Raw genomic sequence first — 13,829 nt, forward strand, 5'->3', positions numbered from 1 at the left:
GATCCCCGGGGCCGTTTTAATGACGTACCCACCATATGGCGCGTGCCGGGAGGGTGTGGCCTCATATGCTAATTTCCCCCCAACCCCGTGTGTGTGCGCGTACTGAGTATAAAAGCAGCATCCTCCTCACACACACACCTCAAAAAGCTCAGAGTAGTTCACGCACAGTCACGCACGGATACATACATAGAGCGCGCGGGATGCGTGCGATCTGACGGACAGCGGCTTATTACAACAGGTAGGTTTATTTCAGATTAATAACCAATACCTGATTGATAAATTTCTCCTCTGGCTGGTTCCTCATGTACCTGACCTAATCCTCAGGACAATAAATCTGATTATTGCTTATTTATAACAAATTAATAATGCTTTAATGCTAATTTAATAGAGAATCATTAACAGTGATTCAATAGCTGAATAATTTGTCTCATCTGTATAAAAATAATCGGCGTGAGAAAAAATAAAAATATTCCTTATTGTTTTGAATGCAGATTATATTTAAAATTCCTTTAATTTTAGGCCTAATTTTTCAATTTTTATATCACCAGCATATCTTTTATTTCTATAGTTCTCTCCGTTGCTGTCTGTCTGCCCTCAGCCGTTCACAGAAAATATTTTTCTACAATATTTCTCTTTCCCTGGAGATTAAATCAATTTTTTCTCTTTTATTTACTTTGCCCCGTGTGTCTGTCGATGCGTTAAATTAATCAATCAGTGGGAAACGGGAATGAAACAAAACGAATTTAATTCGCCAGCATAGGGTCAACTATCATATTATTATTATTATTATTATTATTATTATTATTCAAAGGCTTTACACTTACAGTCCACTACTTGTTAATCAGCCATGAACTTATCTTTGCGTTTAAATACGTTAATAAATCTTCCGTTCCAATTTTAAACATTTTTTTTCTTCTGATGGTAGAAATCATTTCTTGGTTTCTTTCAAATTTAAAAGATGTTTTTCAGCTGGACGAATTTGTCTGGCTCGAAAATTTATTTTTGCGACAGTTTTAGAGTTTTCTCGCAGTAAGATTAGGATTTTATAACACATTTTTATAACACATTTTCTAACTAAAGCTTGCGTGTTGTACAAGTGTAAAGCCAAAAGCTGATATTTTATCTTCTAAAAATAAAAATAACCTGACAGTTTTTTATTGTATTTGCAACTTCATAATAAATCCCCACTGTCTCCGTCAGCAACAGATTGATTGCACAGACACACAAAGAAGAATCATACTTGAACTGATTTAATTAATTTTCTGAATCAGATATGAATTTAAAAAAAAGCCGAGACAAATGAATTAATTTGAATAAATTTCATTTGATTTAAACGACAGAGACATTGTGTCTGTTTCTGTATTATAAAACAGTTTTAAAATCTATTTTTCACTTTCTTTCTGAGTTGAGGCAAGAACTGATTCGCAGCAGCTCCATTAGATGGGTTTTATTGTGTTTTCTGCCCCATTTATAAAATATAAGTAGAACCTCCATCAATCGTCCGTAAATTATTTGATTAACAAATCATTAAACAGAGAAAAATGTGGTCCGTCTTATAATCCATGTTATTGTAAAATCAAGGCCAAGAAAGCTAACTTTAATCCCCCAAAGCAAAATATATGTTTGGAAACATTTCTTTTGTTATTTAAAAAAATACACGGATTCCTATAGGATATGATGTAAAAGTAAATGCCATCTGTTGCTCACTATATGAGAAATTTGAAAATGAGAACTTTTTAAACATAAAACAAGTGAACACTGCAAGGATCATTACCAGGCCTCTAATCAGTAATTACTTTATGTCTATTTCCAGAGAGTAAATGTGTTTTACCGTTTGCAAATGAACGAATGAATGAATCCCTTCTGTTTTTTGTCGCACAGAGAATCAGCATCATGACCAGGTCAGTGCGGGAGGAGCAGACGGCGGTGGACTCGGAGGGGCAGCAGGAGCTTCACAGCCCCGCAGGAGGAGAGACAGAGAGGGGAAGAGGAGGAGGAGAGGAGGAGGAGGAGGATCACCTCCACCGTCTGGAGGAGGAAGAGGAGGAGGAGGATGACGAGGATGAGGAGGAGGAGGAGGACGGCGAGAACAAACCCAAGAGGCGAGGGCCGAAGAAGAAGAAGATGACGAAGGCTCGTCTGCAGAGGTGAAGATTGGTTGCTTTCTCTTTACACTTGTTCTTATTTTTCAAAGGACAGTTAATCAGAAAATTGAAAAAAAAAAAAAAAAAATCATATTTATAGTTACTCCAGTTAGTCAAGATAATCCACAGACTTTGTCGTGAGCAGTTTCAGGAAGGAACTATTTCCTTTGTATTACAGAGAGAAAGTAGATCCCGGGAGGGAGTTCAGCTAAAATACAAAAAATGTCAAGTTTGTCCTGAGGGTGGCACTATAGAGTCATCAAATCCACAGGGTTTATCCTCTGAGGAGCAGGACTGTGATCTGTACAGTTTATGGAGACTTTTTCAGACATGCTCCTCTGGACCAAAGCGGTGGACGTACTGACATCATCATCCTGCTTAAAGGACATAACATCTGGATTAAAATTTAAAGTTTTTCTTACATTTATTCTTGAGAAAGGTCCAAAGAAAAGTCTACAGCAGATTAATTAATGTTTTTCTAAATTAAATAATTCTTTGCACCTGTGTGCTATTAATGATGAATCCTATTGTCCTCGCAAGTGCCAGTTGTTCCTAATAAACCCAGACAAATGCCCCACCAGTCCCAGAGTAAGTGCATGACACTGTAGGGTCATGAAAAAATTGAACAGAAAAGTTGAGAGAAGTCAAGAATTCCCACACGAAAACCTAAAGACAATGGAGCTCCTGACTCCAAAAGTAACAAATAAGAAAATATAAATAAGAATTCAAAAACTTATTTACTTGTGGTGGAGCAGTTTCACAGTCTGGTATACGTACTTTTACTGAACTGAAGTAAAACATCTGAATACTTCTTGCACCACAACCATGTAAAATTAGGAAATTAACTATTTAAAATATTATAAATTCTACAAAATATTTATCACAGATAATATTCGATAAGTATAGCATTGAAGAAAAGAAGAAATTTCCTCCTAAGAATAGTTAGTGAATGAGGCCCATTAAGAGAACCATCAAACTTTTGAAGGATACAATCTAAGCACTGTTTGTGTGTATCTGATCTGTTAAAGTGGGACTTTACCCCTCTGTTAAGCATAACAGACAGAAGCAGTTGCCTGCCTCTCATTGTCAGAGTCCAAAATTTTAATTTCCCTGTGGTCTTGCTTTCAAAAAGCATGCTAAGACTAAGATGATTGTAAAATCCATTCTATAACTTCTTTAGGAGGCATTTTTTTAAAGGCCTGAAGGCACACGTAGAAATTATCATAGATTAATGAGTGTCTCCTACCCACTTGTAGGAGAGAAAAGTCTCTTAACGGTCCAGGGAGTAAGATTTATAGGGATTTACTGGCAGAATATAACAGAAATTTTATATAATATTCATAAGTATATATAGGACCCATATAGGACCTTAAAGCAATTAGTTTTATTTAAGTTTGTTTATTTTTAAGTTGATACTTTTATTTGAACACTGATGTTGTAAAGTAAGACAGAATGTCCTCATCGTCCTACTCTTTCTTCTCAAATGAACAGAAAGACAATTTTAAGAAGCGTCTAACGCTTCTAATGGTGTGCGTGTGCTGCTGAGTCTTCACAGAAAAAGTATCTCCTTTTTGTCCAGCTGCTATAATCCAGAATGGAGAATAGAAATTGATAAAATACCTTCGACTATTACAGTTTCATGCATTCATAGCAGTAAGCTTCACTAGCAGCAGTGAGTGCTCTGTAGACTCTCTTGTCTTGGATTCTGTCTCATCTATCTATATTTTGATTCATAGATAACAATTTATTCTCCTAAAAAGACCCTATGATCAAACATCAATAAAAGTTGTATCATCTATACATTTGCCATTTCCTTGTGACTCCTTGAATAAACTCATCAGTTTCTTGTGTCTTAAATGCAAGTCATGTGACAGAAATTTCCTAACATTACAACAAAATTGTTACTACAAAATTAGAAGTCTTATGTTTCTTTTTGATATAGAGAATGTGTTTTTCCTGTGTTTTATGACACTGTTTACATGGACAAGAAACAATACCAGATTTTGTTATCACTTCACAATCAAAACACTGAAACAACAAAACAGGTGCAAGCTAACATGCTAAGCACTTACAGTGTTAGACAGTCTTTTAGCTGCAAATGACTACACGAGTAATTCTTGGATGCTGATTATCATTAGTATGATGTTATAGACATGATAATTGCTAATAGGGCTAACACCGAATCTGCTTTTTGTTTCTGCAGGTTTAAGGTGCGTCGAATGAAAGCGAACGCCCGGGAGAGGAACCGTATGCATGGGTTGAACGATGCTCTGGAGAGTCTGCGGAAAGTCGTCCCATGTTACTCCAAAACCCAGAAACTGTCAAAGATCGAAACGCTCCGCCTTGCAAAGAATTACATCTGGGCTCTGAGCGAGATCCTACGCTCCGGCAAGGCACCCGACCTCATGAGCTTCGTCCAGGCGCTCTGCAAAGGTCAGTGTCACCTTACAGCAACAGACTGGACTGGGTTTAACAAGAGCCTGAGTCAGTCTGGAGCCTGTTGTGTGGTCATATAAAATATCAGTGTTCATCATATAAATCACATGAATTAGGATGGTCAAGTGTTTTTTCAAACATGTCTATAAGGGAATGAAATGTAGGTGATGACAGAGCCGAGTGTGGGAGGTTTATATGAGCCATCCTGCTTCAGCTCATTAAACTACAGTTTGACAGTTAAACATACAACATGTGAACTCAGCTGAGGAGATCCTGTTGTCAGGGTTAGTGTCAGGGTTAGTGATGGGAGTGATACTGTTGCCCTTTACTGATGCTGCTGACAGGTGTTAAGTTTTGAGTCTGCATGCTATGACATTCATGGGCTATTGATCAGGTTTTGGAAAACAGTCGAAATGTACAGATATTTTTTTTAAATCACTTTAGCCTGCAATGGAAGGATTCAATTTTTCCAACTGGGAAAATTCGCAAGGGTCAGAAATTAGAAAGTGCTAACTGTTAAATCCTGAGAAAATAACGGGTGAGTCGTCTCTACATGGAGTTAAGGTGTCACTCTTGGTGATGTTTGAGGTGTCCACATAGGTATTTGATTGCCACCTGCCAGCAATCTTACTAACTTAATATAAATATAAAAGTTTTATTTGTTCAAGTTAATTCAACTTAAAGTTTCTAAAGAAACATGATCAGCATATGAGCAGACCTCCCAGCATGCACTGTTAAAAATCTCTCAGAGCCTTCTTTTCATATTGTAAAGAAAATACATGATTAAAACTTGCTGTGTACCTCTAACACACTTTAAGATATGCCATTGTTTCATGTTTTCACAATAATAAAAGCACAACACACAAGCACCATGATGAAGGTTACAATTAAATTAGTTAATCTAAAGCTCATAAATTATAGCATCATTTCTCATTGAATTATAAATGCTCATAAATCCTCGTAAGTTTATAGAACATATTTTGGCATGTACAACCAAAATAATATCAAGTTTATTTGACTAGAAAAGGGTTTTATTTTAATAATTGCAAAATTACACCAACTTGTCTTTTCAAATTCAGTCAGCTTCAAACTGTAAGGCAGCCCACAAACTAAATTTTAAAGTCAAAACATTTTTGCAGTATGTTCATATTTATTAATGAGTATTAACAGGTATTTACATTTACTGACAAGCATTGACATGAACCAGCAGGTACTGACGTTACATTAATTAAAAGATAGTTGTAGTTAGTGACAATATGTACTGATCAGTACTGATTGGTTACTGTTTCTATGTTCATAGGTTTGTCTCAGCCAACCACTAACCTGGTGGCGGGCTGCCTGCAGCTGAATCCTCGGACATTCCTGCCAGAGCAGACGCCTGACCTGCCGACTCACCTTCCCCCTGCTGGCTCTGTCGCCTATCCCGGACACTTCTCCTACCAGAGCCCCGGGCTGACGGCCGGCCTGCCCAGCCCGCCCTACGGCACCATGGAGCCCTCCCACATCTTCCACCAGGTCAAAGGTCAGCCCTACGGCCCGCTGGAGCCCTTCTTTGATGGCGTCCTGGTTTCAGACGGCCCAGCGTTTGACCCGCCCCTTAGCCCTCCACTCAGCATCAACGGGAACTTCTCATCCTTCAAGCATGAGACCGTCGCAGCCACCGATTACGACAAGAGTTTCTCCTTTAGTGTGCACTACGGGGGAGGAGGACCTGGGGGACATGCCGCCATCTATGGCGGTGGGGGTTCCAACCCACGGTGCGGTGAGCTGCAGGTGGACGGGCTGATGGGCTTTGAAGGACACTCACACCATGAGCGGCTGATGAATGCCCAGCTGAATGCCATCTTCCACGACTCCTGAGGAAGAGGAGGATGAAGGACTGAGAGGCTGATGAAGACAGACAGACACGCAAAGAGACATCATTTGGAGAGACAGACAGTTCTGTGTTGTCCTATCATTTTATAGCTGTCTTTCTTTCCATCTTTCTTTCTTTCTGTCTGCGTCAGGCTCTGCAACTCAGTGATGTCGATGATGATGTCACGTTGATGATTTTACCTTCTTTGTAGCGCTTCATCCTGCAGGAGACGCTCTCTGAATGTCTCGTTATTATCCATATTATCACTTAAAAATAATCAATAAGCAATAATCTGGAGGAAACTATGCAATTTTGTTAAATCCTGAGCATTGCTCAGCAGATAATTCCAAATGTTGAAAGAATAAAGATTTCTCTATTTTTGGGTCAGTGTGTAAGGTGTTGTTGAGCCAGCATTGGGCCAGTGTTGAGCCGGCATTGGGCCGAAAGTGTTCATGTTGTTCATGTGGTTTTTACTTTTTGCTTTTTATAACGTTCCTGTAGCATTCTGTTAACATTTCATGTGACTCTTGTTCATATTTTATAAGATAGATGTTTATAAAGGCCTTTCATTAAAAGGAATTCAATGTGATTCTGAGAGACTCTGTTCATCATCAACAACACAACAACAACAAAGCACCTCTGTTTAGTCAGGTTCACTGTATGCAGAAATAAGGGTTCTTCCTGCAGGGCTGAGGCTCTATCTAGAACTGTTTGTTTGTGAAGAACCCGTTTTTGAAGACAGAGTTCCTCAAGTGTTCTTTGTAAGACCATTTGAAATTTTTAACTGGAAGGCCCCCTGAAGTTGGATTTCCAGCTCGGAAAGTTAGAAGAACCTCACTAACCCCAACTACAGAAGCCAATATGGTTGGTTCATCAACAGTGAAAGCTGTTTAACTGAAATAATTAAATCATCAGTCAAAAACACAGTTCTGTCTGTGGACATGTTGCTACGGTGTTAGGATGGGCAAAATACTGCAGAATATTTTGCTTTCAAGAACAAAAAAGTTGAGTACTTTTTGTACTGAAAGGTGGTCAATTCAGGTTTGACGTCATTCCCAGATCCAATTTACAACCTCACAGGTAAATGGAACGCTCCATAAGGGCTCCATGAGGAACGCTTTCCATCCAAAAAAATTCTGTTTGGAAAAAAGAGTTTTTAAAGGATTGTTGAGATCCTTGATTTCGTCAATAGTTTGTTAAGGGCTTTTCGTACCATAATATACAAGTGATCTCAGAACCCCACGTGGGTTCTAGATAAAACTCATGGACTATAAATGGGTTCCCCCCTGGGTTCTCGATGAAACCCATGGAATAAGTCACCAGTGTCACACAAAACCTTTTACCTCATTAAGTATTCATATTTAGAGCAGCTCAATGCTGCTGAAGACACTGTATGAATTATGTTTGATTTTAATGCCAAATTAGTGGCGCCTAATAACCAGGCTGATTTTCTGCCAGATCAGCAATCAGTCATTTGATGATCAGCTTAAGGGGCGTCACAGCACCTGATTAATTTCCGAGATGATCAACAGCTGGCTATGGAACAATTTGATGGATTTCTGGTATAAAAATTAAACAATTAATGGATTTGTCCATTGGAAGAAAATATATTTGGCTGGCACTAAACAGACATTAAACAACATGTTCATATGCTTACAACTGCTGTTTGTAAATCCTCATATACTGATTAAAATGCTAAATAGGGTTATTAAAGTAAACACACATTTCTTTAGAGACAAACCCAAAGTGTTTTACATAAAAATGTGTGCCAACACTTTGGGTTGGTGGCTCAGATCAACGTGAGAATGAGACAATCCCAAAATATCTCTCCAAAATCGTTTACTCCACATTTAATCTGCACTTTAAAAATGATTAGTCATCTAAGTTTTTTTTTTTTTTTTTCAAAAATTAAAGTGCTCATATTTCATTGGTTCCAGTCTTTCAAATCTTAATATTTGTTAGTCTTCTTAGGCTGGACAAAACAAGGAATATGAAGACATTATCTTGGGTTCTGGGAAACTCTTTTGTAGACTAAACAATCAATCCATAAAATAATCAGTAGATTAAATGACAATTTAAGATAGCTGCAGCAACCCTTTTCTATAATTTTTCGTCAGCTGTCATGTAGTTTGAGCAGGTTAATGATTAATTTGATCTATTTCCACATGGCTATTTCTATCAAAGGATCCATCATAAACTGTGGTGAACTTATTTTATATTACTGGAGAAGTATCTGGTTTAAGATGATACACCAACCAGCTCAGAAACATGCAGAAATCCTTGAAATATTCACGCCATCAGCTAAAACAAGACTGAATGTTGACAGTATTATTTAAAGTTGATTTTAGGCTCCAAGTATGATGAACACATGAGGAGAAAACACATATCTCCTTACAGAGAAAACCCTGTTAACACGTTAATAACATTATCGCACCGGCTGAAGGACAAAACCAGGATTACTGTGTGTGTGTGTGTGTGTGTGTGTGTGTGTGTGTGTGTGTGTGTGTGTGTGTGTGTGTGTGTGTGTGTGAAGGGCACAGATGTTCGTTCTGCAGGCAAGATTTTAATTTATGAAAATGATCTTGTTTATGCATGAGAGCCCCCCTCCAATTCACACTGCTGTCCTGCTGTGTGTGTGTGTGCGTGCGTGCGTGTGTGAGCAAGTGTGTAAGTCAACAGGGACAATATGGTGGCCATATCCCACCATTTAACTTCCCTGTTAAAGTGGAATAATAATGAGAGAAAGTCAGACTGCGATTCATCCCGTTCAAACAGAACAGAAATTATTTCCAATATATTTTAGGTGTCACACTTACTATGGGAGATAGCTGGAAATAAAGTATCAAGTTATTAAGAAATGCTGCTTTAAATTTAATGACAAAACAGTGTACAGATACATATATGAACAAAATTAAAATTGCTTGGAAAAGCTGAGCTGTTCACAGTGAAATCTATCTTTTATTTTCATTGGAAGAAAATGATTTATATAAATATCATGTGGACATGTCAGTGACAATACCACAGTGGTAGTAGCAGAAGCAGCAGTATTAGCAGTATTAATAGTTGTATTAGCAGCAGTCTTTGTGAAAGAGGTTTTGTGTTTCAGTCTGTTGGCTGATCATAACACTGATTAATGCAGCTTAAACTCAGCCATCTGTCATCAACACACACACACACACACACACACAAACACACAAACACTGAGTGTGTTTCTGTTGTAGCTTGTCATATTAAGTTTATACCACAGCGAGGGAACATCCTGCTTTCTGATTGGTTGGCAGGTGTCTATAAAAATCATATATTCGAGGACAACTACTACACTACAGATAACCATAGCAACAGTAGTGATGCTTCAGGCTCCGTTAGCAGTTGTGACTGGTGAAACTAACCTGTCAACTTGGTTAAACTGTCTACAAACATAGGAGAATATAAAAACAGCCTCACTTTGTTCATCTGTTTAATGGGCAAGACAGAGTAAACGACAATGACCTCACCTCCACTGACTGTGTAATTTCATTATAGCAAAAAAACGACATTATGGCACCATCACATAGTCACAAGTGCTTGAACTATATCTTAATAAAAAAAGTTCATCCACCTGCCTATTACTTTTGCACAGTCTGCGGTCTGCACTTTATAGTACCTAACAGGCAACCAACAAATAGGCAGTGTTGGTAGGTGTATTTTTAAACTTTCTGCAAAGGCTAGCTCCCCGTTGTTTCCAGTAATTATGCTAAACTAAGTTAATCACCCTCTAGCTCTATATTTAGCTCCATTTGAGACTGTAGGGGATGCTTACCATTAAAAAAACACACAGGCAGAGGTGTGGAGTTGAGTCACATGGCTTTGACTCAACTCAGACTCAAGTCATAAATCTTGTGACTTCAGACTCGACTTGACAGAATCAAAAAAGACTTGCAGCTTGACTTGGATTTTAACACTGATGACTTTTGACTTCCCTTGGACTTGAGCCTTTTGACTTCAAAATACCTGATACCTTACACCAAACCCAAAGATTAAAAAGAGTTATTTTAAAAAAGCAGTTTTGCGTTTGTATGTACGGTATCTCTTCAGTTTAGGAAATCCCATGATCTCTAGAAAACATTAAGTCCAGTTGGCTCAAAAGGGACTAGAAATGACCTCTACACACTTACTGTAATAATGATAATACAAGTCAACAAAGTCCCAGTATGTCAAAAAAACTGTTGAAGTATAAGACTGTGAAGATATGTAATTAGAAAGACTCGCACACCCAGTGGCTGTGTAAATAACACAATAACTTTCTCCCTCCAAAAGTTAATTTTAGTTGCTGAAGTACCAAAACAACAGTTCTTGGTTGTTCTTTTTCTTCACAGCTAATAAAAGGACCAGGGGTTGTTGGATAAAATGCTTTAGGTAAGATAACGTAAGAAGGGACAGCGATGTTGTTATTGATGACATATATTGTGTGTTTTTTATGTTTTGTATGAATACATGCAAAATATGATATATTATTATAGATAAATTAAAATACTGATAGATAAATTTAAAGTGCAATAATTTCCAGTGAAAGAAAGTGGAGTGAGAGCAAAGTAGCATAATATGAAAAAACATTCATTTGAAGTACAGGAAGATTAAAACTGTACATTAGTATAGACAGTATTGAGTAAATACACTGAGTTATTCCGCATAACTGCATATACCAGGACATAATCAATCAGAAGTGTCTTAATCGATCATAAACTGATAGACTGAGGATGCAGCAAACTGCTTGACGTATACTCACTGTGTGCGCACTCCCGCTTGAAAGAAAGACATACACGAGAGCGCGCACGGCCGTCGATGAGACACCGGTGGAGCTGCCACGTGCCCGAGCTGCGAGTCCGGTAAAGCTGCTGCCTGTCTCCATAGCGACGAGACCCCGGAAATACACCGTAACCTGCCGTTGTTGATCAGCTTACTACATGTTTATCTGCTGCTTTGTTGTTTATCAAAGAGGAACAAACTCCTAACCGTTTGTTGTTTGTTTGTTTGTTTATTTGTTTTTTCGTGGGTTGGGTCAGTAAAAATGTCGGAGCCCGAGGAAGAGCTGCAGGAAGAGCAGAGAGACAGCACGAAGAAGAAGAAGAAGCAAGGAAAACGAAGCGGAAAGAAGAAGAAGGAGAAGAAGAAGCGGGAGGAAGAAGAAGAAGAGGAGCACCAGGTCGAGGAGGAAGAGGAGCAGAGGTGAGTGACTGTTCTGAGGTTCCACTTCCTTCAGCTGATGAATCACGGTTAAGAACAGAGTTTACACTGTGAAACAAGATCCTTAAATCCTTCATTTCAAAGTATCAAAGGATGAATTCTAAAGTAAAAACCCTGCAGTCAAAAGTTTACCAAAATAAAAGGAACATAATAACAGAATGGAATGGAGCCTGTAGAGGTAGGCTATTAAATGATGGCTGCATCAACATCTGCTATGATAATACCCAACATGCATTTCATTGCTTCTAGACCACATGCTCCTTGGGTTCAAAATTATTGTCTACAACTCTTCAAGTTTTCATCCAAATGTAATGTGACTCATCATTTCAGTTCAAGTCAGCAAAAGACAATGCACATTACTGTGCATTTCAGTAAACTACTACCGTATTAATATTAAAAGTTTGATGCGTCAAGACAAACACCTGGTGGAGGTCAGTCTGCAGTGGTGCTGTAGTTAAAACATTACAAAATAAGGATGGATTTGGATGGATGTTTCCAAGGGTGAACTTTGGTGAACTGTGAACCTAAGCTCTATTTTTGATGTTTGATATACAGCGGAAGGTTTCCTGCAGTGTGTTATTGTGGAGGCATCCTGCCTTGCCAGAGGTAAAGAGCACCTCCACTAATGCCTGAACAAATGTATACATTTTTATGAATGATATTAAGTGTCATAATATATTAAGGAAAAGTGAACAGACATACTATTTCACACAGCAGTATTCTAACAGCACTGCAAAACTTATCATATTCCCATTAGCCACAGCTGTCCTGTTGATGAGTCTGAAATAACATACAGTGCACTACATACCCAAAATGTGTATTGTTCAAAATACTTTTGTGTAAATAAGCAGTAGTATGTGTCTTTTTGAACGCACTGTTCAGTACATACCACATAGTCTGACTCACGGATACCAATTTGCTATCTGTGTTTTCAAAGTCCCAGGGAAAGATAAGAACAACCTCTGAGCTGCAACCTACATGCTGAAAATTAGCGCCTGTGACGCTAATGGTATGGAAGTAAATAAGCTAACAAATGTTATCAGTGATGTAGTTATTTTAATGCCAGAGCTTGCCTCCTGATGTACAAAAGTTCCACCCAAACGAGTTGCCCCTCAATACTATTTTGCAGCAGTACCATCACTGCATAGTGGGCTCAGCACCACCCAAGATGTTTGTGATAGGTTTAAAAAAGTGCAAACAAGGTAGGGCTTTTTTCCCCTATAGCACAATGTGTGTATGTGGAGCCAGACATTTCGCCAGCGCCGAGAGCTATAAAGAGAGGGAGGTCTGGCTATGTGAGTATACGTACCATGTGACTTCCTGACGGCCTCCTTGTTAGCTGGAGGTGTGTTATCATGGTAACCCATGGTCATAGTAACCCGTGGCACCAATGAGCTGATTTAAAAATATGCGTAGCAAAGTGAAACCTTATTTACATTTAAATCAAAGCATTTTAGATTTTTCACTGGAACTGTCACTGTCTGCCTTTGTCCATTATGCTGTTGTTGTCGTCACTGCTGCACTGCATTGTGGGATATATACACAGAGGTGGCAATCTCTAAGCACCTCACTATTCAAATCAATTATGATTCAGACAGCTATAATGAGGTTATAAAACAATTATCAATGCATTTTGAAGCATCAAACTGTATGACTTCTGTACATTATTTATTTATTCTCACTGTGTGACTACTTGCTACTTCCATATGGTAGCTTTTAAGCCAGGGAGTGCCTGTTGGATTGTATCCATCTGCAGTTGCTCGCACGTAGCCATCGTCACGAAAACTCAAGACATAGCCTAGTTTAGAACATAAACTTAATGCACATTTTTACATTCATACTATGGATTCGGATTAAAAGATCTCACGTACTTAATAGCAAGTTGGTATGGTGTTCAGGTAATTAATTTGTTTGCTTCAAATTCACTGATAAGAATGTAATCAGCAAACATAATCCAAGAAATCAGACCATTTAACCTCTGAAACATTTTCAGAGATCAGCAGTAGCATCAGTATGACCCAGTGATTAAATTATTTGACAGTTCATTGATAAATATATGTAAATGAGAAAATATTTCATCCATATCAGTTTCAGACCTCTAATTGGTTGAACAAACTCTTTTTGTGTGTGTTAGTGAGTGTGTTGTGCTGCGTGGGATCTTCAAACTGGGG

General features: G+C 38.3%; 2 protein-coding genes across 2 annotated transcripts in view; both read left to right on the plus strand.

The window, feature by feature from the left end:
• The first annotated feature begins 102 nt into the window (after positions 1–102).
• neurod1 (neuronal differentiation 1) lies at positions 103–7,024 on the plus strand. Its single transcript, XM_084724830.1, has 4 exons — positions 103–238; positions 1,882–2,147; positions 4,348–4,577; positions 5,881–7,024. Exons 2-4 carry the CDS (start codon positions 1,894–1,896, stop codon positions 6,438–6,440), a joined length of 1,044 nt encoding a protein of 347 aa, XP_084580956.1. The 5' UTR covers positions 103–238; positions 1,882–1,893; the 3' UTR covers positions 6,441–7,024.
• A 4,285-nt stretch (positions 7,025–11,309) lies between these two features.
• The window catches only part of cerkl (CERK like autophagy regulator), a 34,777-nt gene continuing 32,257 nt past the window's right edge, over positions 11,310–13,829 (plus strand). The window contains exons 1-2 of the mRNA XM_084724832.1: positions 11,310–11,640; positions 13,793–13,829. The exon at positions 13,793–13,829 is cut by the window's right edge and continues 73 nt beyond it. Coding sequence (XP_084580958.1) covers positions 11,483–11,640; positions 13,793–13,829 — 195 coding nt within the window. The 5' untranslated portion in view covers positions 11,310–11,482. The remainder of the gene's footprint in view (positions 11,641–13,792) is intronic.

The sequence above is a fragment of the Lutjanus erythropterus genome, chromosome 8 (assembly GCF_056507025.1).
Source record: "Lutjanus erythropterus isolate fLutEry1 chromosome 8, fLutEry1.hap2, whole genome shotgun sequence".
In the NCBI taxonomy this organism is placed as follows: Eukaryota; Metazoa; Chordata; class Actinopteri; order Lutjaniformes; family Lutjanidae; genus Lutjanus; species Lutjanus erythropterus.